The sequence below is a fragment of the Palaemon carinicauda genome, chromosome 21 (genome assembly GCF_036898095.1).
Source record: "Palaemon carinicauda isolate YSFRI2023 chromosome 21, ASM3689809v2, whole genome shotgun sequence".
Taxonomy (NCBI): domain Eukaryota; kingdom Metazoa; phylum Arthropoda; class Malacostraca; order Decapoda; family Palaemonidae; genus Palaemon; species Palaemon carinicauda.
This window is the reverse complement of record NC_090745.1, coordinates 17,516,691-17,544,190: the sequence shown is the minus strand read 5'-3', so window position 1 is coordinate 17,544,190 and position 27,500 is coordinate 17,516,691. Positions and strand designations below refer to the sequence as shown.

The 27,500-nt window shown below is 38.5% G+C and overlaps 2 protein-coding genes across 3 annotated transcripts in view; one reads left to right on the top strand and one right to left on the bottom strand.

The window, feature by feature from the left end:
• The first annotated feature begins 527 nt into the window (after positions 1–527).
• Positions 528–27,500, top strand: part of LOC137615193 (uncharacterized) — a 190,791-nt gene continuing 163,818 nt past the window's right edge. Inside the window, exons 1-2 of one of the 2 annotated variants that reach the window (XM_068344839.1) lie at positions 528–666; positions 1,588–1,717. In XM_068344839.1, coding sequence (XP_068200940.1) covers positions 1,687–1,717 — 31 coding nt within the window. In that variant the 5' untranslated portion in view covers positions 528–666; positions 1,588–1,686. Of the gene's footprint in view, positions 667–1,587; positions 1,718–17,470; positions 17,595–27,500 lie in introns of those variants that run through there. The other variant, XM_068344840.1, reaches the window with a different exon arrangement.
• Positions 7,798–17,455, bottom strand: LOC137615490 (uncharacterized). Its single transcript, XM_068345413.1, has 6 exons — positions 17,408–17,455; positions 11,332–11,501; positions 10,214–10,547; positions 9,542–9,755; positions 8,724–8,862; positions 7,798–7,963 (listed from the first exon to the last, which is right to left on the bottom strand). Exons 1-6 carry the CDS (start codon positions 17,408–17,410, stop codon positions 7,798–7,800), a joined length of 1,026 nt encoding a protein of 341 aa, XP_068201514.1. The 5' UTR covers positions 17,411–17,455.

The following is a 27,500-nucleotide window of genomic DNA, read 5'->3' as shown; positions in this document are numbered from 1 at the left end:
TTTGCTTTGTAGATAGTTCTGTAGTTAGAAGAGTTGAGTCTTTGATACTCGATATATAATCTACATCTACAAGCCTCACTTTCAATGCTTTTAAAATTATGATTGACAAGACCAAGCGTAACATCCATATTTAGATAGAGAATATATTGCCCTAAGCATATTTCCCTAACGTTCTTGAAATATTCTTAAATACTCCTTTCTGGAATTTTTGATATCATCGCATTTGAAGAGTCCTGCTATATATGCTTACCTTTACAAGTGATATTTTCTTATGTTATAAAATAAATGCAGTGGTCTTCTTCTAAGAGTCCATGTATTGCAGAATGACAAAGAAACTGTCATCTTGAAAGAAATATATAAACTCTGAAAACGTAAACCTGAAAGATTAGTAAGTGATGTGACCACTGCCTCTATCTGTGTTTTGCAAGTAATTACATTTTCCTTTGCAGACAACTCTTGTGAAATTCGTTAACCACCTGAAGGAGCCCAAGAAATTAGCCTTAGCAATCAGAGGATTCAACGCCCTTATTGATACCAAAGACCTCAACGACCGATTGAAAGTGGCCGGTTACCCACTGTATGGAAAAGTCCAGTGCTTCCCTCTGGAGACGCTCCTTCGGGCAATCAATGTGACCCATGTCAACTTCATATCGCTGGATGTTGAAGGTTTGCCAAATGCATTCATTTCTGTTATGTACAAAATGATACTACTGAGGATCATTTTGACAGTTCTCAGTCAGTGAGATGGCCATAATAGAATATTTTTTTACTTCATCAATATATTTTTTTCCTTTTTTTTCTACAAAGAACCCTCTATCACTTTTTGAAAAGAAACTTTGTTATCTGTTTACTATGCTTCAGATAGATAATACAGCGCTCCACATGCTTTAGTCCAATATCAAAGGGTTTGGACTTGATTATGATTAGCAGTATTGCCACATTTCTTGTCATACTGCAGTCTTTAATACAAGCTATGGCAGTTATGCAAGATGTGGCAACACCAATCAAAATAGTGAATGCTGGACTACAGTGCTGAATAACATTTGCCCCAGGAGGATCGTTTTTGTAGACATCACATTCACTTTAAGATCATAACCAATATCTAATTTTTATCTCCATATGATCTTAACCTTTTTATTTCATCATGTCACAGTCTTTCGTAGCACTTTCATTGCTATTTATTTTATGCTGCTCTTATTGATTATATTATATTTCATGCTACTGTATTATTATATTGATGGATTAATGATGCTGTTATTATTATCATCCTCAAGCTTATGTTCACATTCATCACATTTACTATTAGTAATGGTGTAAAACACCAATTATCACCACCATCATCCTCATCATTATCATTATTATCATTATTATTATTTATTATTATTATTTATCGTTATTATTATTATTTATCGTTATTATTATTATTATTATTATTATTATTATTTATCATTATTATTATTATTATTATTATTGTTATTGTTAATATAGTTATTGTTATTTATATTATTGTTGTTGTTATTGTCATTATTAATATTAGTATTATTATTATTATTATTATTATTATTATTATTATTATTATTATTATAGGAGTAGAAATGGATATCTTGAAGCATTTCCTAGGGGGCAACATAACCGTAGATGTGTGGATCGTGGAGCACAAGCATCCGGAAGAACTGGACGGATTGAATGAACGAGTTCATCTGGAATTCATTCAATGGTAGGAATTAGCTCCTTTTATATTTATATTTTTTTCAGTTTTTTATTTCCTTATGTTATCACAATCACACACCACAAGGATGTGAGATAGAGAGAAATGAATTTGGATATTGCAATCCATACTAAATCCTAAACTTTGAACTGATTATGTTATACAGCAAACCTTCCTTATCGGGGGTCATTATGTTCAAAGCTACCCCACCCTTCCACACTGTAGTATGTAGTACTGTACTGTAAAGTGTGTACTTTTGTCTTATATTAGAGAGCATTATACCATAATGTATAATATTTTACGTAGAGTACTCTAGTACTGTACCTGTATGGGTGCTGTAAAATGTATGTACGTATTGTATTATATGTGTAAACACAGGTACAGTGCAGTATACTTGTCACATACTGAACATGTTGAATTAAAAGTACTACAGTAATTTAACAGTACAGTATGTGCTGCTGTTTTAGAAAAAAGATACATACTACCAGTAACTATAGGCTAAGGTAATCTCTGACTGGTCTATTCTTTTTCTCGATGCTCTGTAGAGGATTATGACATTCTGCGGATGCCAATGCCGATTTTGTCCAAAGTTCAATATTGTGGCTCTGAGTCATTGTGTTTTTCATCATACTTTTCTATTGATAACTTGATGAACTCTTCAAGTCCCTATTCATTAATTATTCCTAATGCTCCTCTGTTCGTTCATTGACATCTTCATCCATTGCAACTGATTTGCCTTGTTATTTCTAATACAGTATCTTTTTAACTTAAATCGCTAACAGCTGCGGTTACTCTTCATCGTTCTTATCCAGTAATGAACATAATAACATCAGTGATGGTAAAAATTTTCAGCAATCCATTACATTCATATTAGGTTCTGCATCTTAAGTCACTCTTATCATCTCAAAAACTTGTTGAAAGTATAAGAAATAATATCCGTTTGCATTAACAGTATAAATATTTTTAGCAATTTTATTGTACATTTGTACAACGTAATTGTACCAATGTACATACATACTCATTGAATTAGGGAAAACAATAGAACTAAGGGGAACAGGAACATAGAAAATAGGAATGTTAATAACATTTTAATTTAAAAAGTCTATGATATTCTTATCCAATAAATATAGGCAACTTTTATGTAATTGACAATGCCCTGGGGAAGAGGTTGTAAGACTGCAGTGGTGTTTGGTGGGAGAGAATCAATATGTTTATTCTGGTTCTCCATAATGATGTCTTGAGGGTGTCCAGTAGCATTATCGATTATGAGCAGCTCCTTGAATGGCAGTCCATCCTTGTCAAGGTGTGCTTTCACTTATGAATAAAGCATTTGTTAAACCACTGCTTGAAGAGAATTGTTATGATCCAGGCCTTGGCATTATGTTGCTAGAAAACTGGAAAAGTGTTCTTGCTCTTATCCTTAAAGAACACGTGGCATTACATTATCATATGTCCCTCTGCATTGCCACAAAGAACCAAGGACAGCCAATCCTTCCATGCCTTCAACTTCACTACTTGTTTTCCATTTTTGTGACTAAATTTCATATTAGACAGTTTTTTTTTTTTTTTTTTTGTCAAAAAAGCCCAATCTCGTCAGTGTTGATAACTTCTTTTGGATTACTGTATATTTATTTAATGAGAATTTTGATGGATATGCTCATGGTGCCTCTTCAGACTTAGATGGAGATTCTATTGTATTTTTTATGTTTTTCAAAATATACCACTTCTTGAATTGATCAACACATCCCTTAAATGCAGCAAAAGGTTTTATTTCTTCTCCAGGAGCTAAACTTGTTTGCCTGAGAAATCTTCATGTACAATCAAGCCTTTTTGTTGTAACACATCTAAAGTCACTTTATATCTTTCTCTTCGTCATATCTTTTATCCAAAGGTTTGATGCCCTCTCCATTTTCCATAAAACCTCATCATATAGATTTGGTAGGTATTAGGTTGGCCGGGCACCAACAACCCATTGAGATACTACCGCTCGAGAGTTATTTGGTCCTTTGACTGGCCAGACAGTACTACATTGGATCCCTCTCTCTGGTTACGGCTCAGTTTTCCTTTGCTTATTTGTACGCCGAGTAGTCGGGCCTATTCTTTCCGCATTTTCATCTGTCATGCACCTAACAATAATGAGATTACCAAACAAATCTTCACTCTGTGCTGTAATTATTCAGTGGCTACTTCCCTCTTGGTAAGGGTAGAAGAGGCTCTTTAGCTAGGGGAAGCAGCTCTTCTAGGAGAACGATACTTCAAAATCAAACCATTGTACTCGAGTCTTGGGTAGTGCCATAGCTTCTGTACCATAGTCTTCCACTGCCTTGGGGTAGAGTTCTCTTGCTTAAAGGTACACTTAAGCACACTATTCTTTCTTATTTCTCTTCCTCTTGTTTTTTTTTTTTTTTTTTTTTTTTCAGTTTATATTTGAAAGATCTATTCTGTTATTGTTTTTAGAAGTATTTTATTTTAATTGTTCATTAGTTCTCATGTTTGTTTATTTCCTTGTTTTCTTTCCTTACGGGGCTATTTTGCCTGTTGGGGCCCTTGGGCTTATAGCATCCTGCTTTTCCAATTAGGGTTGTAGCTTAGCTGATAATAATAATAATAATAATAATGATAATGATATGCCATCGCACTGACTTTAGTGCTGGAAAGGGCTGTAGCAATGGTTCATCCTATTTCCTTCCTCTTAAAAGTTGCAAATCAAAGACTTCATTCTGGCTCACATCAAAGTAAGACTTTTTCTTCTCTGTTATGCCAAAAATTTCTGCCTTGTGTACTAGGGACAGTACCAGATGAGATATTCTACCTTTTGGACCAACATTCACTTGAAACATGTTCAAGAGTCATGGAGTAAAGAGTTAGGGATAATGACAGCATCGTGGTTTTATGCCTCGTTTTGTGTTGATTCATCTAGCACTACCCTCACTGGTGCAGTGCAGTAGTTATGTTATATGGCGTATTATTGTAATATGGGGAAGGTTAAACATCGTATCTCTATGACTTTTATGGAGCCGTTTGAGAATTTCGTCCGGCGCGTTTCGGTTTAGCGTCTGCATATTGTGTAAGTGAATTTTTAGCTAATTTTTTTTTCCCATATTTGTTCCAATAGTTCAACAGTCTATAATCGAACCAGCAGTAGGAGAATCTGCTGATAAGTAAGGCTGATTGAAATATCCTAAATGCACATTGTACTGTATATCCAATATAACATAAGTATAAGATAAATATGGATCAGGAAAGTTATTGCTGTGTGTCATGATAACTGCTTTGTGACATTAAAAAATTGTTGCATGAAAAAGAGGGAAATCATTTTAAAGAATAAACCATATAAATGAGGAGCTGGACTTTCCACTAGGCAGGGGTTTAACCTAGAACGGCAAAGAGATGTAATTCAGTTACAAGAACAATCTTATTACAGGTTTCAGTCCAAGGGCTACACCTTGTACACATATGGCCCACCTGTCCCCACCGACTACACCTTCATAAGAAACGGATCTGATATCTACGAGAAAGCTTTCAAGTCAAGACCTGCCCGATTTGTGAAAGAGTATTAAGAAATGTAAGCACACCTAAGATTTGCAAAATCTTCTTGTAATAAACTTATTCTGTGTACACCTCTAATCATAAACATTATAAGACATTAAACTGGGTACCCTTGTTTTTTTGGTGAGCAAGTTGACCCAAGTCTCATTTTAATTACTTCTGTTAGTTTTAATTTTATTTTATCTCCTGTTATTTCACTTTCATAGCTTACTCTTTACTTCTCTGTTTCCCTTCCTGACTGGGCTGCTTCCTGAAGATTTAAGATTAATCCCATGAAGCCTATAAATTGCTTTGAGATCTACATGCATAATGTTAATCCCTTGAGCAGCTTGAAAATACTTTGACATGGGACCTGGTAAAGATAATAATTCTATTGTACCTGGTAGTAGGTTGGCCAGGGCACCAGCCACCCGTTGAGATACTACCACTAGAGAGTTATGGGTTCCATTGACTGGCCAGACAGTACTACATTGGATCCTTCTCTCTGATTACGGTTCATTATCCCTTTTGCCTACACACACCGAATAGTCTGGCATATTCTTTGCGTATTCTCTGCTGTCCTCACACCTGACAACACTTAAGATTACCAAACAATTCTTCACCCAAAGGGTTACTGCTCTGTAATTTTTCAGTGGCAACTTTCCCCTTGGTAAGGGTAGAAGGAACTCTTTAGTTATGGTAAGCAGCTCTTCTAGGAGAAGGACACTCCAAAATCAAACCATTGTTCTCTAGTCTTGGGTAGTGCCATAACCTCTCTACCATGGTCTTCCACTGCCTTGGGTTAGAGTTCTCTTGCTTGAGGGTACACTTGGACACACTGCTCTATCTTATTTCTCTTCGTCTTGTTTTGTTAAAAGTGTTTATAGTTTATATAGGAGATATTTATTTTAATGTTGTTACTCTTCTTAAAAATGTAGTTTTCCTTTTTTTCCTTTCCTCACTGAGCTATTTTCCCTGTTGGAGCCCCTGGGCTATACTGTAATTACAGCATTGTGCTTTTCCAACTAGGGTTGTAGCTTAGCAATTAATAATAATGATAATAATAATAACAATAATAATAATAATAATACATGCTAATAACAACCTCCTGTGCTAAGAACAGAATACTCATTTTAGAAAAACAAATAAAAAGTCTAGATAAAGAGTATAAATGTTTTTAGTAACAAATTTTCAATAAAAAGACAACAATAAATGTTCGATAAAAAATGAAACGGTTCATGTTCTAAATCCCATTTTGGGTTGCAAATGGAACACCTTGAGGAGCACTGTAGGCAACACTGAATGGGTTTTGCACCCAATTATTATCCCTCTACTGTACTCTGTTCCAGATTTCTACTTCTCTTGCAGTCAAACTTAGTGACTTATTCTTCACAGAGCAAAAGCAGGCTTTAGCTCTCCCTGTAATCCAATGGCACCGAATGATCTAATTCCAACACCTCACTATATTGAACAGAGTTATTCCAACCGAAGATGCTGTCTCTAAATGCAGTTATGTATATAGTTAGGGAGATTTATGTGTGTGTGTATATATATATATATATATATATATATATATATATATATATATATATATATATATATATATATATATATATATATATATATATATATATATATATATATATATATATATATATATATATATATATATATATATATATATATATATATAATGTGTGTATAATGTGTGTATATTTATACAATGTGTATATATATTATTTTCCTGTACAAGATGGCTGATTCCTACAGTCTCTACGGGTGAAAAGGTTATGTTTACTTGTAAGAAAAGACAGTTATTACTCCCAAGCTGATACACAAGCTGAATTAGTTACTCAAGCATTAAACTTTAGCTGATAAATCCACAAAATTTATATGTTTCTGTTTTAAAACTGTAATCGACAAACGACGACTTCTTAGTCTGTTACTTGATTTAGTTGATATTCCAGCATTCTCTCTCTCTCTCTCTCTCTCTCTCTCTCTCTCTCTCTCTCTCTCTCTCTCTCTCTCTCTCTCTCTCTCTCTGTTCTAATTTTTAAAATCTAAGTCTCAATACTTTTGAAAGGTGATATTGTCAATGGAAATAAGAATTCTTGGAGATATACGAGTTGAATTACATTCATCTGGTTTATATCAAGAAAGACAAATTATACAGAATAGACATTTTTTTCATGTTACCACTCGCCTTTTTTGTGATCAAGGTTCTTGGATGTCAATTAAAAATGGAAAGCCTTTGAATGGCAATGAGAAAAGAACTGAAGGAAAAAAAAGGTCGAAAAGATAGGTTCAAAAGTTGAAAGGTTCCATATGTGAAAAGTTTCTAAGGTGAATAGGTTCAAATGCTGAAAGGATAGAAAGATCCTAAGGTTAAAAGGATAGAAAGGTCCCAAACGTGAAAAGATTCAAAGGTTGAAAGGGTAGAAATATTCCAAAGATGAAAGGTTTAAAGGTCGAAAGGAGAGAAAAGTGACAAGGTCTCAAAGGTCGAAAGGATAGAAAGGTCCCTAAGGTGGAAAAGGTTAGGAAAAGACGAATTTATTGTTTTATATATTATTTTCCTTTTGCTTAAGGTCTTCAAACTTCCAGTTGAATTGAGAAGGTCTTGAAGCGAAAGCCTTTTCATAGATATCTGACCCATTCCGAATAAAGGTGTAGTCTGGTGGGAGATGGTCACTGACTGCGTAAAGGGTGTAGCCTTTTGAATGGAACCTGCAAAGACCAGAATATGTTTTTATAATTACGTATCAAGATGTATGTGTTCACCTCATCTAACAAAATACTCTAATAAATCTGAGGATAATACTACTCTACAAGTGTACGTAACCCGTCAAAAATGAAGGCTAAATATTTCGAGATTCAACCCTTCCCACTCCTCCCCCTTTCCTAACTACAATACGGCAGTTATGGTTTGCGAGTGTACCTCTCGTCCTAACCCCTCTTACCTGGGTATGATTACTCCCTCTCCCCCTACCCAAGGGATTGGGAGAGACTGAGTAATTATATGTCTTGACAATGCCACTGAGCATGACCAAAAAGAATGATATACACTGTAGGCATTACCAGAGGATCTTCACAGAATCCCTTTGACCTTTAGCTGCAGCCTCTTTTTAGCCTTCTACTTTACTAGTTCCCCTGAGTGATGAATGACCTGGACTCCAGTATCGGGCCATATACCCGAATCTTCTAAGAATACCTTTGACCTTTAGGTGCACCCTCTTTTCAGCCTTCTGTTTGACTAGTTCCTACTGAGCGATGGATGGATTCCCTAGCCCCAACATTGGGCTATTTACCCAAATTTCCATCAGTAAAATCAAAGCAAAAGGAGTTAACCATTTCGGGAAAACTCTTCACAAAACATCATCATCATCATCTCTTCCTATGCTTATTGACGCAAAGGGCCTCAGTTCAACCACTGGGGAAGAAGAGAACAGGAGATCTTCACAAAACAGGTAGTAAATGAGAATCATACCAGTGAACAAATTCTAAGTCCATCCGATCGACTCCTCCTGACATGGCCTCCGGGTGTTTATGCTCCACCATCCATACGTCTATCAATACCTTTCTTACTTTTGAGCGGAAAAAGGAATCGAGGACTTCTGTTTCCACACCTAGGGATGAAGAGACACCAACAATAAAAGTAATTATAAGATGGAATGTGGTTTTTATTCAAATTACAGAATTTTTAAATCTCTGCATAGTTATTACGAAAATCGTTTGATTATCGTCCTGATTTAGTGAGGGTAAGAATTTCACCTTATGATGTATAGATATCTCCACTTGCTTTCAAGCGATGAATAGGTAAAAAGTTTGGCTTTCATCATACATTTCATGAATTCAATTTAATTCATAGCCTGTAAACATGCTGATTTTTCAAAGATCTTTTGAGAAAAGACATTGTAGTTCTCAGCAGAGAACGGTCAGCTGTACAGTATAAAGTAATTTACCACCTTGGTTAGAACATGCGAGACTCAAATAAAGGAATTCTCCTCAAAAGTAAAGAATATGTATGCATCAGCCAGGCAACTTTCGTTTACAAAGGGTGGTGTCCTTATTGACTTATTTGATTATCATATCCAAATTTGCAAGTCAAAAGTCCAAGCATAATTATTTTCACTTGGTAAATTTAAAATAAACAACTTTCATATCAGCCATTTTTCCCAGTTAGAGCCCTTGCTTTTCCAACTAGGTTTATAACTTAGCTAGTAATAATAATAATAGAGAGTTCTAAACTATGTTATTTGAATACCATGATAATATAGAGTAAAAACAACTCGAAAGGTAACTTACCTTCAACATCAAGAACCATCAAATGTACATGGGTAACATTAATAGCCAAAAGGAGTGTTTCCAACGGCAAGCACTGCGACGTCTGATATGTAGGCATTCCGTGCCCCATCCTATCTTCCAAATCTCTGGATCCTATTAGAGTATTGTAGACTCTTGAGTAGAGAGAAAATTCGTGCTCTTTCAGGGCTTGGTTTGCAAATTTTACCAGAGTTGTCTGGAATATAATGAAAACATTTCTCAGGAAGATGGTAATTGTGAGTCAGAACTCTTCACTTGTGTGAGTGGTCGGTTTTTCTCCGTAGGAATCAATATTCAGTGATATTGGTTTCAGAAAGTTTGTTTTATCATGTTTCAGGAAAATGGTGATTTACAGAAATGTTATCTTTTCTACATTATCATCACTTGTGAAAATCTGGTCACGCTTTTCTTTTTATGAAATGAAGACTAGGCACAGTTATTTATTTAGAGATATTTTGATTGTGCTACAATCAGTTTTTCTTAGATGTTTAGTGAAGGCTTAGGGCCATTTAGTATCTACTATATAATCAAGAGCTTATTACAAAATCATGATTAAAGCTCTATATTTTTTAATATACCATAAGCCTAAAGCGCTTTGATGATTTATTCCAAATTGATATAGAAACAAAAAAATAGTGAATATTCATCACCTACTCTATGCGGATAGGGTAAGGTTGCAAGACATGTGTTTGAGGTCCAAGCTTTCCTATTTTTCTTCCTGAGCCGGTAGAACAGATCCTCATCTACCTCAACCAGGAGGCCAGTCCATCCAAGGAATCTCTCCAGATCCAGGGTGTTTGAAAGGAACTCCCCGTCAAGAGCCCCTGCCTCGACGAAGAATCCAGGAGGCTGATCATGGAAGAGGGAAGTGATGATCTGGTTTAAGTAGATCCAGCTAATGACACCAACACGATACATGCTGTACTCGAAGTCCGTGCCATTATCTATCATAAGCGAGTAGGGTTTAATACTTGGGGGTATGAGGAACCTGGAACGATTGATTGAGTGTTATATGGCGTGACATGACTTGTATGTACTGTACTTGGAATGAAATAGAATTGGTGGGTAGTACGTTAACAGAGGAGTTTTTTTCTGTCAAATTTTTCATTGTATTTTCGAAGTTTACCTTTTTGTGGAAGATAAACACATGATTTGTAGCATGTAAGATGCATCTTGGATAGCTCGTTAAAAGTCGAGCCGTGCAAGTCAAACTAATTTGCTCTTTTTATTTCCAAATGTAAAAAAAAAAAAGTGTAGGATGACTTGTCAGGTTGAATCGAATAACAGTTTGGGATTAAAGAAGTCTCTCAATTTAAAGGGGATTAGTTGTTTGCAAGTACGTGCAATCTAAGGGCAAGGGAGCTAAATTCATGACTGGGCCATTTAGTTCAAGAACATTATAAATACTTTTTTTTTGGGGGGGGGGGGGGTCGAATAGCTACCCTGGCCTAAATTACACAAATTTTATATCCTGAATTTTAGCAAAAAGATTCAAATTTGGTTCCCATAAACAGGGTAAATAATGGGGAAAATGCTCAGAATTCTGGATATAGAAAAGTTACTGGGAAAGGCATCAGAACTTCTTATATAAAAAAGAAAAATCAAGAATTTGGTAGTTAAAAGTATTATTGGAATTTCCAGTCACATTTTTTTTCTTTTGAATAGATAGGGTTTCCTGACAGAGGCTCAAAACTAGGATTCTGATACTGTGACAAAAAAAAAATGGTTAAAAGAAACTATGGTCAAAACTTGGTTAGCAATCCAAAACAAACCTTTCCTTGGTTAACTGGAGGAGTAAAGGATCGTCAGAATAGAGTGGTCCTTCCATCCGGTACAGGAAGGAAGAAGCATCATCTGGATTTTCTTGGCTGCTCTTCTGAAACCGATCCAAAACGGCATTGTCGTTGGTGCATGTGGTTAGAAAGTGCAACGAGCCTAGGACCTGCAGCATGAGACTATAGTATAGTAGTGGCTTGTAAGTTAACTTGTACTTTCCTAACGTAAACAAAGTTCACCGACTTGTCACTTTCATAAATTGTGAAATATAAAAGTTTAAGAACCACCTACTTTACATATCAGTAGCCAATCATGTGTTGAGGATGAATTGTGGGGAGGGAGTGAGGAGTACTTGGAAGGAATCTGTTAGGGGAAGAAGATCGATAGAGAAGCAAAGAAATAGATGGCTAGATATGGCGAATGGTGATACAGAGATAAGAGATTTGGTGGAAGAGGATGTCTTTGATAGAAGGCCAATGTGTGAAAAAGAAATACTTATTAAAGACCATTCTCCATGGTTCAATGCAGAGGTATTAAGAGCCAAAAGAAAGAAAGAGAAGATAGAGAAGTCATGGCGGAGATTACGAATTAACGAGGTCAGGAGTGAGTAACAGGAGCCAAGAAGGGAAGAGAAACAGCTTAGAGTGAAGAGAAAGTGTTAGTTCTATTCTAGAAAAGTGAAGGAGGCGAAAACAGATATAAATAAACTTGATCGTATACTGAACAATTTAACTGGTAACAAAAAGAAACTAAGGTTACCAGAGAGCTTCCCAGATGAAGTGCTTGCGACTAATTTTTTTAGATTTTTTTGTATAACAAGATAAAGAATGTAGTTGAGGGGTTCTTGGTAGAGGAAAGACAGTCACTACACGTAGATGTCAGGGTCTCCAAGTGTCGATTTCTTAGTTTTCGAAATATTGATTTGTCTAAGGTGAAGGAAATTATGAAGCGAGTGAAGGTAACCTATTGTGGGGTAGACCCATTGCCTGTTTCTGATATCATACACAGTGATAAGAGTGACGACCCTTTCTGAGTATTCATGACAATTATTAACTTGAGCTTCGAAAATAATAAGTTTCCTGAGAGTGAAAAGTTGGCTATTATTAAACCAATTTTGAAGGGTACCCTTGACCCAGAGAGTTTAAATTCCTATAGACCCCTGTCGAACCTGTCCTTCTTGTCAAAGGTGATTGAAAGCATACATCTGGAACAACTCTGGTGTCACCTGGATATGGTTGATGCTATACTGGATGAACAGTCTGCATACAGACAGTTATACTGGACAGAGACTTGTTTTATGTACAGTTGTAAATGATTTGCTTATGTCGATGGACGAGGATAAATGTAGTGTTCTTATTATGCTGGACCTGAGTGCAGCTTTTGACATAGTAGTGCACTGTATACTTCTTGGGGACTTGAAATCCATTGGTGTTGGGGGTAATGCATTAGCCTATCTTGGTAGTTACTTGGAAGGTAGGAACTACTGCGTACGGATAAGGAAATCCTTTTCAAGAGTACTATTGGACTATCAAAAATGCTAAAGAAACATAGTGTGAAATTTAAACTATTTGCCGATGATACGCAAATGTATATGACCATAACTAATGTAGTGGATATTGAGGAGAAGTTGAACCTTGTTATGTCTGATATATCAAACTGGATGAATCAGAAGCAATTGAAATTGAACCCAAATAAAACAAGAGTGTCTAATAGATGGGAAAAAGACTGGTCTAAGGATATTGAATGTCTCGACTCAGAGTATGTGATGTTGATCTGGGTGTGAAAGAGGAAGTAAAGGACCTAGGGATATTACTTGACGAAAATCTTTCTTTTGAAGCTCAGATCAGCAGTGTGGCTCAAGTCTCAAGTTACCACTTGAGAAACATAGCCTATGTCAGAAAATACTTGGATGATGACACTGTGAAGATGCTTCTCCATAATTATATCATTAGTAGACTGGACTACTGTAACTCTATATTTTTGTTTACCAAAGTATCGACTGAGGAAATTACAAAAAAATTTCAATAGAGCAGCAAGACTCATAAAAGGCATATCATCTCATGAAAGGATAACCCCAAGCACTCATTACCTTGCATTGGTTGCCTATCAAGGCGAGGATAGTGTATAGAATATGCCTTTTGACTTTTCGTGCTTTGAAAAGTGGAAAACCTCAGTATTTGAGAGATTTGGTAGTGGACTTTCAAGTAAACGACAACATGAGACTCAGACATAGTGATGAGAAACACAGGTTAAATGTACCTAGAAGTAATCCGACACTGAATTTTCGAGCGTTCGAGAGATGTGCGCCAAGGCTGTTTAATGAGCTGACATTGTCAGTTTGGAATAGTGAAAATTGTGATGACATATTCAAGAAGAGACTCAAAGAGCATCTGTTCACTGACTGCTACGATTTACATATGTGTGTGAAAGAAAACTATAGCATCTAGCTATACACTGGGAGGCCCTGCAGAACGGCATGAAAGAGCTGGAGCGAGCCTAGAAATCCTACTACAAGTAACAAGTATTGGAGAGGGTGCATCAGGCAACCGACCCATTAATATAGGGATAATGGTGGGAAAGAAGAAGAATGACTCACGTTACCCAGTGGCTGCTACTATAGCTGTGATTTAAAGCATATGAAACATAATCTTCAGATTCATAGAAACTTGTGAAAAATTTTCTGACATTAAGATGGTGTTGTCTAATCTCATTCCTTAACTGAGGAATTCCTATACGTTCATCGTATAGGGGTAGCACCACACTATGAACTGTAGGCATTACTTAGGGTCTTTGCACTATTCCATCAGCCCCTAGCTGAACTTGCATTATATTCTTCTACTTAACCTCCGTTCCTGCTTCCTTTCTTCCATCATGACAGCTGTTCATCTTCTATCTTTCACTATATACTGTAATGTAATTCTATGGTTTCATCCTAGGCCCCAATGTTGGGTTTTAAAGCCCAAATCCATAAATCCAATATTATTATTATTATTATTATTATTATTATTATTATTATTAATTGCTAAGGTACAGCCATAGTTGGAAAAACAAGATGCTATAGTCTAGGGGCTCCAACAGGGAAAATAGCCCAGTGAGGAAAGAAAACAAGGTAATAAAAATGTTTTGAAAACCGTAACATTAAAATGAATATCTACTATATAAACTATAAAAACTTTAACAAAACAAGAGGAAAAGAAATAAGATGGAATAGTGTCCGTGTGCCCGAGTGTATCCTCAAGCAAGAGAACCCTAACCCAAGACATTGTACAGAGGCTATGGCACTACACAAGACCATAGAACATTGGTTTGATTTTGGAGTGTCTTTCTCCTAGAAGAGCATCTTACCATAGCTAAAGTCTCTTCTACCCTTACCAAGAGGAAAGTGGGCACTGAACAATTACAGTGCAGTAACCCTTTTGGGTGTAGAATTGTTTGGTAATCTCAGTGTTGTCAGGTGTATGAGGACAGAGGAGAATATGTAAAGACTAGACCCGAGTATTTGGTGTGTATGTGTAGGAAAAGGGAAAATGAACCGTAACCAAAGAGAAGGATCCAATATAGTACTGTCTGGCCAGTGAAAGGACCCCATAACACTCTAGCGGTAGTATCTCAATGGGTGGCTGGTGCTCTGGCCAACCTACTACTTATACGTTCACCATACCGAATTTTCAAGGGAACAAGTCTTAAGATAACTACTATAAACTGTAGTTGTGTACATAAGCTGGTAAATAAAATGTCGCTCGCTAGTGGCACAGGCAAGAGACCGACCAAAAGCATACTTTATTTGATTAGTGCTCAATCCCCGTCCCCACCCAAGCTCTGACCAAGGTGGGCCAGGCAATAGCTGCTGATTGCTCAACAGGTAGATCTATAGTCTTCATCAAATTCGTCATCCCTAGCTTACAAGTACTGTGAGATTACAGTACTATTAAAAGCTATTGGGCTTGCTGGTCTTGAACTCCCGATGACTGATTGCTAGACGGGGACGTTTCCGGTAGGCTAACAAGCAGCACCTCACTGTTTTACAAAATTCTGCAAATATTGGGAAATATTTGTCCATCGCTTTGAAAAGTTGGGTTCTAATATTTTTGATACTTGTCTTGGAATGCATCCCTCTCCAAGTCAGGATTTCTTTGGAGGCTGTCAGGTTAAACTTTGCCAGATTATTCGAGTCGAGTTATATTTCCTGCTATTAAAGTGACATTGCAATAACTTCACGGAGTTGAACTGTAAAGTTCTTAAAAGTCTGTTGAAAACCTTAGGCCTAGGGGACGAAATTACTCCCAGTACTCCCTTTACGGTTTCCTGAAAAGAAGGATGTTGCTTCCCCTCCACAATCCATCAAAATTCCTTTATATGTTTTAAGTTTAGATTATTGCTAGCTACAATTGCCATTGTTCGTAAAATAGTAAGTCACAATCATCGGTATGAGATCATCGCTAATTCATCACAGGAGTATTTTATGCTATTAAGAGAAGTCTTAGTAGAAAGACATTTCCTAGAGTTAGGAAGCCTCCTGTATGTTTGTTGTCTTCATGAAATTCCTTATTTTAAAACTCGAAGAAAATTTATAATTGTTTCCATACGTAGGCTGCAAAGTTTTATTTTTATACAAATGAAAATTACACACACACACACACACACACACACACACACACACACACACACACACACACACACACACACACTTTTTTACTTAATTTCACTTTTCGAGGACGAAATTCACTTTTTATTGTGGATGGGAGGAATGTTTCGTTGGAAGACTTATAAAGTGATTTACTGAGAAATCCAAAATATATTTGGTTGCATTGTGATGCATACCTATAGATTATGAGGGTAGAAGAGACTTTAGCTATGGTAAGCTGCTCTTTTAGGAAAAGGACACTCCAAAATCTAACCATTGTTCTCTAGTCTTTGGTAGTCCCATGGTCTTCCACTGTCGTAGAATAGAGTTCTCTTGTCTGAGGGTACACTCGGGCACACTATTCTCATATTCCTCTTTCTCTTTTTTTAAATTTATAGTTTATACATGAAAAATTTATTATTTTATTGTTGTTAATGTTCTTAAAATATTTTATTTTATACTTAATTACTTCTCATGTCGTTTATTTCCTTATTTCCTTTCCTCACGGGGCTATTTTCCTTGTTGCTGCCTTTAGGCTCATAGCATCTTGCTTTTCCAATTAGGATTGCAGCTTAGCAAGTAATAATAATAATAATAATAATAATAATAATAATAATAATAATAAATATATTGATATAGTGGATTGGTATGCCCATTCCGTTAACCTCTGTACTTGGATGGTCAGTTTAAAATAATGCCACATGTCAAAGCATTCTTTTTTGGAAAAGCAAGACGTTATAAGACCAAGAGCTCCATCAGGGAAAAATGGCCTAATGAAGGGAAATAAATAAAATAAAAGAGAAATAATTAAAAACTAAAATATAATATTTTGAGAACAGTAACAACGTTAAATAATGCCATATCGTACATTCTTTTGAAATATGTGCTAAGGATACAGTTAAGTTGTTCATGTTCGTTAACGTAAATGCATCTCCGTTTAAGCGGGAAGAATGGTTGAAGTCAATATGGGTAATACCAGGGAGGTATACTTTCATGAATAATACAAATTTAAATTAACTCAAGTAAAGTATGGGCTAACCATTAAAAGTAACTTTATATTTCATGTATTTTAGAATGTATTATTAAAGAGGCCTTAAAATTTTTGAAATTCAGTAGTAGTCTAGGCCTATGGCAGATAGGCTACTGCGATCTGGCCATATCTGCCATACATGTTTAGATAATGAACATATTCTGGAAATTAACTGTATTTATTATGACAATTTTATTAAATCTTAATCAAGAACTTGCTAACGGCAAACGCCAGTTATTTTAATTAGCCTAATCCACATTAACTCTGCTGAAGTACTTTTCTACAATAAATAAATGAGCAATCTTCTATTGTAGTTTCCCTTTGAATAGTTACATATCTGGTATCCAGAGTTATACAAATAAAAATATAAAGGTTGACCTAATTTAGTCAAATTCGACAATTTCTAGCGCCATCTTACCATAGTGAGACTCCAAAGGGGCACACCTGGGTCCCTTCCCTCGTCTCTCTATCCAACTCAGTTTCCTGATAGGCATCGGTGGTGAATATTGTGTTTTCGTGGTTGACTATATCTTTGAATAGAAGTTGCTACAATTGCTGGGGAAGTTTACATGGAACATCCACATAAGTTGGCAGATGAACGTGTTGTAAGTAAATGTCTGATTTATTAAAGCAGATGTGGTAAAACATCGATGATAGTTATGCCTTGCACGATAGATACTTTGCGAAAATGTCTACTTTTGGCACGGCCATTCAAAACAGTTTTAGGTGAAGTGGAGTTATACCTTCATTTATACAGTTTCCATACATATTTGTATATATATCTATATATGTTTTAGTTTATTTATTTGACAAAGTTTTTTTTCTTTATACTGTATTTACAAATCGCTGGAGGGAGTGGAGAACTAACCTTCCAGCTATCCTAGCCTAAGCCTAGACCCAGGTACGACACTGGGTGAAATTTTGTTTCCCTAGATTTGAAATGAGACCAATTTCTCATTATCGTCAGAGTTTACATTTCGAGGCCTTCAGCCAGAACGTATGCAACTTTAGCATATTTTGGTATTATAAGTGACTACCAATGAATATTAGGGTGCTAGCTTATTCCTTCGCCATTTCGAGAATAAAAAAACGAAAAAAAAAAAACGATTGATCTGATTATAATGTTATGCTGTGTCTTGGATAAAGGCACATATATCCCCTATATAATATAAAGTAAGTGTGTGGAGATATATATATATATATATATATATATATATATATATATATATATATATATATATATATATATATATATATATATATATATATATATATATATATTCTGTCTCTTAGCGTTATCCACACAGAAACAGAAAAAGAGCAACATAATACGAGAGCAAACTAAAGTAGAGGATATTCTTACATTATGTAAGAAAAGAAATGGATATATGCAGGACATATAATGAGGATGATAGACAAAAGATAGACATTAAGAATAACAGAGTGTGTCCCTAGAGATTGTAAAAGTGGCAGGGGAAGGAAGAGAAGACGATGGATCGACGAACTAAGGAAGTTTGCCGGCATGGACTGGGACAGAAATACCATAAACATACGCAATAATTATTATTATTATTATTATTATTGTTATTACTATTGGCCAAGTTACAACAGTCATTACTCCAAATGAAATAAATAAATCATTGTTTATAGTACCAACGAAGCAAAACGTTCGACAACCAGTTGAGTCATTAATATGAAAACGTCACATCCCTATGCGTTTGTAATCTATTGGGTTAGCACACGTAATATGGCAGAGTCGTATTCCCCTACAAGTATGCTCCGATTGATGCTCCCAAAAGTGTTTACTGAACCCGAACAATACCTCTCGAGGCATTGATCAGCGGTGTGGTGTGGTTCAGATGGCCAGGAAACCAGTCACCCATTGAGACACTACCGTTAGAGAGTCATTTTGGGTCCTTTGAATGGCCAAACAGTACTACATTGAATGCTGCTCTCTGGTTACGACTCATTTTTCCTTTGCCTACACAGACACCGAATAGTCTGGCCTATTTTTCACATATTCCTCGTACTTTACTTACTGTACTTTGATGGCTGCTTTTCTGATCCCATACAGCAGGGAAACCTCACACTCTACAGGACCTCTACTGTCGTTTTTATCTTATTCGTTCAGAGTATTTAACGTTTCATGTCTTATATTCTTCATTTATTGTTAAATCGTCACTGTCAAAATACTCATGAAATAAGAAAGTCTTCAGTTTCCTCTTGAAAGCCTTAATGTCTTCAGGCATTCGAATGTTTCGTGGGAGCTTATTATGTGGTCTCTGGGCCGCATATTTAAAGGCCCCGGAGCCTACAGTAGACATATCCAGGTTCCAACAGTTTGAAGCCATCTGTAACTATTCTCGTGTCGGCACGATTTGTGGGCTGCGCAATATGTAACAATTCTCTTAAGTATTTTAGACGCCAGGTTCTGATAACTTGGTGGGTTATTGTACATATTTTAAATTCAATTCTCGCTTTAATCGGCAGCCAGTGTAGGTCGATTAGTATAGGGGTGATCCTTTCTCTAGGTGGGACACTGTTTTATCAGTCTTGCTCCTCTGTTTATTATGTTTTGTAATTTCTTAAGTTGCACTTTTGGTAAATTGTAGTAGATAGAGTTGTAGTAGTCAATCCTAGTAATAACACAGTTTATCACAAGTTTCTTTACAGAATTTTCGTCCTGGTACTTTTTTATAAACGCAATATTTCTTAGATGATAACCAGCAGTTTTTTTTTACATTATTTATTTGGTCATTTAGAGACAGGTTACAGTCAAGAAATACACCTAGATCTCTAACTTTACTAGATATCGGCACCGAGTCATTATTTATGTTCATTTGAATATCACCTAAGTTTCTCACGCTGTTTCTCTTGCCCACCACCATGAATTCAGTGTTGTTCTCATTTAATTTTAGTTGTTTAAATTTCATCCATTCTCTAACACTACCAAGGATTAGGTTTAGAGTTTCAGTAGTGTCATGTATATCATTTATGGAGGAGTAAAATTGTGTGTCATCTGCAAATAGTTTGAACTTCACGCCCTGCCTTTGTAGTATTTTCGATAGACCAATAGTATAGATGCAGAATAAGATTGGGCCAAGTACACTCCCCTGAGGTACCCCTCTGTTTAAGGGTTCTTTTGATGAATAAGAGTTTCCAATTTGTACACAGTAATTTCTACCAACCAAGTAGTCTTTCAGGTATTCGAAAGCTTGATCTTCATCGCCGATGGACCATAGATCATTTAGTAGCAGTTCATGCACAACTGTATCAAAAGCAGCACTGAGATCGAGCAATATTAAAATACCACATTTATTTTCATCCATCATTTCTAGCATATTTACAACAGAGCAGATGGCTGTCTCTGTAGAGTATAGTTTTCTTTAAGCAGATTGGTTGTCAGGCAAAGCTTCTATTACTTCTAAGTGGCTGACTAGTTGTTCAAGAATTACTTATTCAAGCACTTTTGAGACAAAGGATAGATTTGAAATGGTCTATATGAACTTAATTACTGGTGGTCCAGTGCATGTTTCAGAACTGGTGTGACTATAGCCCTTTTCTCAGATTTAGGAAACTCACATTCATCAATGCTCACATTTGCTATTCTCATTATTATTTCGGCTAGACTAGAAAAGTCTCTCTCTCCAATTACTTCAAATATTGGCATAGGATTGATCGTGCAGTTGGTTTTCTTTACTCTCTTGATAATTCTGGTGATGTCATCTTGTGTTATGTTGTTAAATCGTATTAATTTTGTGTGTGAGCCTGGTGTATCATTAATCAGATGTTGAGTATTTACAAATGACCTGGTTATGTTTTCTTTTCAATCCAAGTCGAAAGCATTGCAGTCTCTAGAATTTACTGTATGGTCACTTGGTCTGTTTAACTTTGCGCAGTTTATACATTTTGACACTTCCGAATTACACTCCCTGGTGGAGTGTCTCCTTGAACCTTTTCCGCAGACTTTATCTTCATTCTTAGATTTGCAATCTTTTTCAAAATGTCCTTACCTCTGACAGTGATAGCAGGTGATCACGTGGTACCTATCACGTATGTTATAGATACCCCATCGTAACGGAACTTTGTCCCCATTATCATGAATAGCCCTCCGAACTTCAGGATCACATTTCAGCACATTTCTTATGCTTTCTTTTTTTTTTTTTTTTTTTTGAAGTTTTAATAGTTTATAAATGAAATTTCTATTTCAATATTGTTATTGTTCTCAAGTTTTTTATTTTAATTGTTAATTACTTCTCTTGTAGTTTATTCATCTCCTTATTTCCTTTCCTCACTGAGCTATTTTCCTATCGGGTGAACTAAGGTCACAGCATCGAGGTTTCATGGCCACGTGACCTAAGAGGTTTAGAGGTCACTCATAAAAGGCAGAGGCAAGGGACAGTGACAGTGCCCTAGCAAGCAGGATAATGCCCTAGAGACTGACTAAATATAAATATGATCAGCTCCCAGGCCCCTTCTCCATGCAAGCTAGGACCACGGAGGGCCAGGCAATGGCTACTGATGACTCGGCAGATAGACGTATAGGCTCCCACAAACCCGCCATGCTTACCTCACAAGTATGGTGAGGTTGCAACGATCAAAGCAATGAAAGAGTTTGAGCGGGACTCGAACCTCAGTCTGGCAATCGCCGGTCAGGGACGTTACCACATAGGCCACCACAACCAAGGGGTGCGGAAGCAGGGGAGCCGCCCAATGTCAGCGGGAGCTGGGGAGTTCTGGCGCCCAAGCAGGTGTGTGGGAGCCCCGCCGCCCAGCGCCATTGGGAGCGGGGCAGCCGCCCAGCGCCAGTGAGAGCGGGGCAGCCGCCCAGCGCCAGTGAGAGCGGGGCAGCCGCCCAGCGCCATGGGGAGCGGGGCAGCCGCCCAGCGCCATGGGGAGCGGGGCAGCTGCCCAGCGCCAGTGAGAGCGGGGCAGCCGGCCAGCGCCATTGGGAGCGGGGCAGCCGGCCAGCGCCATTGGGAGCCGAGTAGCCGCCCAGCGCCACCAGGAGCGGGGGAGCCCTCCCCTCCCACCTTGAAGGGGAGAGCCCTGCCAGCCCAATGATATATAGTTCCTGTATCAGGCTTAGTTTTAAGAAAAGAAAATGACGAAGAAGTCTTCATAAGAGAATGCAGTTTACTGAGCTCCCGAGATATTTTTACAGTCTCCAGAGAAGAATTGCATTCTTTCGACGCATACATACTCTCTCTCTCTCTCTCTCTCTCTCTCTCTCTCTCTCTCTCTCTCTCTCTCTCTCTCTCTCTCTCTCTCTCTTTTGAATCTGATAGAACTGAAAAAGGATAAAAAATAAACGAAGGAAAAAAGGGAAAGCTTGAAAGAGAACAAATTTGTTTCAGCGTAAGAACAATATTTTCTGCCGAAGACATTCTGAAGATTCCTGAAAAGGAAAACTAGAAGAATCTTGAAGACTAAAAAATCATTTATTTAAAAGGATTCTGACTGAAAGTAGAGGGAGACAGAAAGGAGAACGGGAGAGAAGGATGAAAGCATTCGAAAAAGAGAACTGATTATAAGTCCTTGATCAGTTTACGAACAACAAAAAACGAAGATTGTGCAGAATAAAGCAGAAACTTCAGTAGAGAATATTGGATGATCTGAAAGATATCTAAATTTCTTCAACTTGACTCAAGAAGAAAAATAACGAAGTCTTCATAAGAGAATTCTTTTTCTGTAGCTCTGGAGGTAATTTCAGAAAGTCTTCAGAGAAGAATTGCATCCTTTTGACGCATACATATCTCTCTCTCTCTCTCTCTCTCTCTCTCTCTCTCTCTCTAGAAGAATTACATCCCTTTGACGCATACATATTCTATCTCTCTCTCTCTCTCTCTCTCTCTCTCTCTCTCTATAGAAGAATTGCATCCTTTTGACGCATACATATTCTCTCTCTCTCTCTCTCTCTCTCTCTCTCTCTCTCTCTCTCTAATCTGATTAAACTACGAAAAAGGAACAAGATAACGAAGAAAAAAAAAGTGAACTCTGTGTGTGATACTGCCACATACATCCATGTGATAAATGTAATGGAGGGTGACAATTTAAACTTGTAGGTTCTTTAAAATCTTTATAATGAAGATAAACGGACATAAATGTGACAAGCAGCGGGAAGCAGGTCCATGCTTGTCGATACAGTGACCACTGAACAATGACTGACTACTATATGCACATGGCGGAAAGAAAAGCAGTGTTGACACATATAATTACATTGTTGCCACGATGCATAATGAAAAAGTGGTCTTACAGTATATGTAATGGGAAAAGATAAATGGAAATAAATATCATTCTTCTACGAAATAATAATAAAGCAAATGTAATGTTCATAACTGTACGTAATGTAAATAATATATGGCATAATATTAGATATCTATACAAACTCTTTGAAGATAAAAAATTCGTTTCAGCGTAAGAATCATCTTTTCCGCCCTAGATATATGGAGGATTCCTGATTTTCAACACGTTTCGAAGAGTTGTCTTTGGTATTGCTATAGTCTTCAGATATTTCCATTATTGTTATCACAACTGTATAGAAAATTTTAAATGAAAATGGATGTACCAATTGGAGATAAATGAAGACTTAGAAAAGAGCGCGAAGATTTGTCCTGGATTCCTTCGTAGCTCTAGCTCGAGTTTGGTCTTCTTCGCCACGTTCAGCAAAGAATTCACACTGGACTATGGGGACTTCAGGGAAGAACAATAAAAATATGAATGTTTCTTTTTGCAAATGTTTTTTTAATACACCACTTCTGTGATATTATTTTGATTTTTTTCACCTGCTTTATCCATTTATCTATATAATATTTGAAGTAAGAGATGATAAATGATGCATTGATTTAAGCTCAAGATCGAGACGATTGGCAAAATCTAACCGATGCTCTTTGCATCAATAGGTATAAATGATATATATATTATATATGTATATATATATATATATGTATATATATATATATATATATACATACATATATATATATATATATTTTACACACACATATATATATATATATATATATACATACATATATATATATATATATATGTATATATATATATATAGATATATATATATATATATATACTCATGTGGGTATGTATAGATATGTAAATTTTTATTGAAAACTATTGCCTTAGTGGCGTCAATGTGTTTCCCAAGGTCTATAGACCTTGGTGTTTCCTTCAGAAATTCTCGTAATTTTATCTCCGTAAGATTCCAAGGTTTACGCCTTTAGTTAAGGAGGGGCACTCCGTATTTGGACTTCGTCCTGTTAGGACGCTCTTCTAAGAAAAAAAAAAAATAAGACAAATTATCCTGGACGGACGAAGGAACGGCTTTAGAATCGAAGATGTCTGTTTTGCGGCGCTTTCTTAACTGAGCTTCGGACTCCAGCTTTGGTCTTCTTGCTGTGTCATCCTCTTCATTATCTGTCCGTCTTCAGTGTTCGTGTCATCCAAGACGAGTAACAGCTTCTAAAAGATACAACCTTACGGGTTGCCAAACGGATGAGCCCATGGTTCTGATTGTATATAGGGGGCCAATCTAACTCAGCAACATCCGGAGAGGAAATTTGAGAAACAAGAGACCTCTTACAGTAGTTGTAAGAAAGAACATTTCAATCTCGAAGGGATCTCTGGTTCAATTGGGTTCCGTTGTCATGAAACGTCTTCAAGATATTCGTCAAAGGAAGATCTACCAAGAAGCACTCCAGCATGAGAGGAGGACCTGGCCAACGAATACTCTGAGGACCCCCAAAAGACTGATACGCAATCGAGACGTCAAAAAGAAAGTTAGGTTACGGGAAGAGGAGAAAAAGAACAAAGGATCCGGCCAATTAAACAATCAACGAAAAAGACACACAAGATTGAAAGCTTAATTGAAAATGAGACACGAAAGCGAGAGAAGACGGGTGGGAGAAAATCAATTGTCAAAGATTTACTTGGATATAAAGGGTCCAATTAAAGGCAAGCCCAAGATTTAAACAATGCTCAAATCATCCCAGTTGATAATTTAACGGGGTACCTACACACGAACTTGCACACGCACACATGCTTATATATATATATATATATATATATGTGTATATATATATATATATATATATATTTGTTCCAACACAGAATACTTACCTCGAACTACTTTCTTAGGAGAGCCTGGGGATCTCTTAATCACCGACCAAGAATTTTGCGTAGTTGCCCCTCTCTCCGCTGCCTCTCAAGGGCGTTCCAGGGCGAAGGGATACACGCCCAGGAGCGACCCAGGTCACGTGGGTGACCACGCTTTCCAACCATTAAGCTTCTGGTCGCGGCGTAGTTAACATCTCGCCGCTCTCTCTCGCTTTTCCCGACCGTTAACCTTGTGTTCCCACGTGATTACTTTGTGTTCACAACCCTTGTCCCACGTGTGCCCGTGTGTTCCTTTACGTTGTGTCTCACGTATTCCCGCTGTGTTCCTCACCTTTCCCTTGTGTCCGTGTGTCGTTTGTGTTCGCTTTTGCCATGGAACCTCAGCGTCGCTGTCCCGGGGCTCAAGCGGGTAAGTCTTGCGGAGCATGGCTCTCGGTGACCGGGGTCGACCCGCATTCCATGTGTTCCTCATGTCGGGGGAAAAGGTGTTCCCCGGAGTCTAAGTGCCCGGAGTGTGAGTCTTGGCCGGAGATCCAATGGGCTCTTTTCGCCAAGAAAAAGAAGAAGGCTTCTTAGAAGTCGCCTAAGAAGTCAAGCATTTCGTTGCCGGTGACTTCGCCCTCGGTCCTGTCGGAGAGCGGTTCTCCTTCCCCTTCCCCTTCCCTGGGTAGGGGACTAGGTAAGTCCGTTTCGGGGAAGCGGCCCATTGCCGCTCCCCATGAGTCTAATGTGGGGGATTCTGTGTTGAAGGGGTCTATGCAGACAAGTGAGGGGTCTGCTAAAGTGGATGGAGTGTGTGCTTTAGACGAAGGCCTGGTGCCCGTAGGACCCGTCATAAGTGTGGATCCGGGGTGGGGGGGCTCAATTCAGCGACCATCCCCACGCCTGTAACGTGTTTTTCAGGTGCAACATCTTCCGGGGGTGGCCAGGACATTGGTAAGCAGCCCACGGGTGTTTCGGACCCCGACTCCATCGTTTGGAGGGCCCCGAGGACGACCTTCAGGTCCCCCTTGAGAGTGAAGGAGGACAGCGAAGGATGGTTCGACGGTCGTCCCATAACCCATCCACCCCCGGCACCATCAGCCACGCTTCCGCCGGACTTCATGGAGCCGGTAACCCCGAATTCCAGACCCAGGACCCCCAGGAGGCTCGTGGTAGAGTCGGAAGTTTCAGTCTCCTCGTACTCCGATGAAGACTCCTCCTACGACTCCTATTCGTCGGATGGTTACAGCGATCGAGACTCTAGGAGGAGGAGGAGACGATCTAGGAGGAGGAGATCGAGCTCACGCGACAGTCCGCCCAGGAAGAGGGCGAGGTCCTCGAGGAAGGACTACCGAAGGAGGTCATCGCCGCGGAAAAGGTATGTCACAAGGGTTCGACATCGTGGAGAATCCAGCGGGTCGGTTGCCGCTCCATTGACTGCCTCGGTGGCTACTGGAGCCGCTTCCATTGCCCTGTACAGTGTCGCTTCGGCTCCACCCGTTCGTCGGGGGCAGCCGTTGGCATACTCGTTACTGCCCTGGCCTAGTAAGTCAGCGGAGCCACCTGTGTGCGGAGAAATCCCGCGGGATCGGCACAGTAACTCGTTACTGCCCCGACCTAGTAAGTCGGCGGAGCCACCCGTGTGCGGAGAAATCCCGCGGGCTAGGCACAGTAACGTGACTCAAGAGTCTTTGGTCACAGCAGTCCCGGCCAAGTTTCGGGTTTCGCCGCTGCCACGACCATCATGCAGTACCATCCGGGTCAGCCCGGGAGGGGGTAGACCCATGACGGCTACCTCCGTCCCGACGGCTCTACCCATGACGGAGGCGCCCACTCCATCATCCTACCAGGAGGAACGGGATGCCTCCACGCCCACGGATCCCTCCGCGTTCGATGAACCTGCCGACGCGGGGGTACAAGTAGTGGACGGTTTAATTGACTCGGGCGAGTGTTCGGTGGAGGAGGTCTCGTCCTACCGTAAGGTGCTTGCTCTCATCCGACGGCACCATAAGTTGGACGAACCTCAACCAACGGGCTGCGCGATCTTGGCTCTCGGGTCTGGGCAGGATAGTGGAGGATCCTGTGCAGAAGAAGCCTTCCTTGACCCTACCTTTAGCCCCCGATGTTGCCATGGGAATGGAACACGTGGACCTGTATGTCTCAGCCCCGGAGAATTCCCTGAGATCACAGGGCTCAGGCAAACTCCTACCGGGTCTCAAGACCCAGAGAAAGTTCTATGTGCCGGACGGTCACCATTCAGGGCCCCGCACAGTAGAAGACGTGGTCGTTACACTAAGTCAAGGCAACTCGGACGAACGTAGCCTTAGCGCGCCGGTGGTCTTCTCTCCAGCAAGGAGGGCCTATGAGAAGAGGCCTCCATGATGGAGGTCATCGCA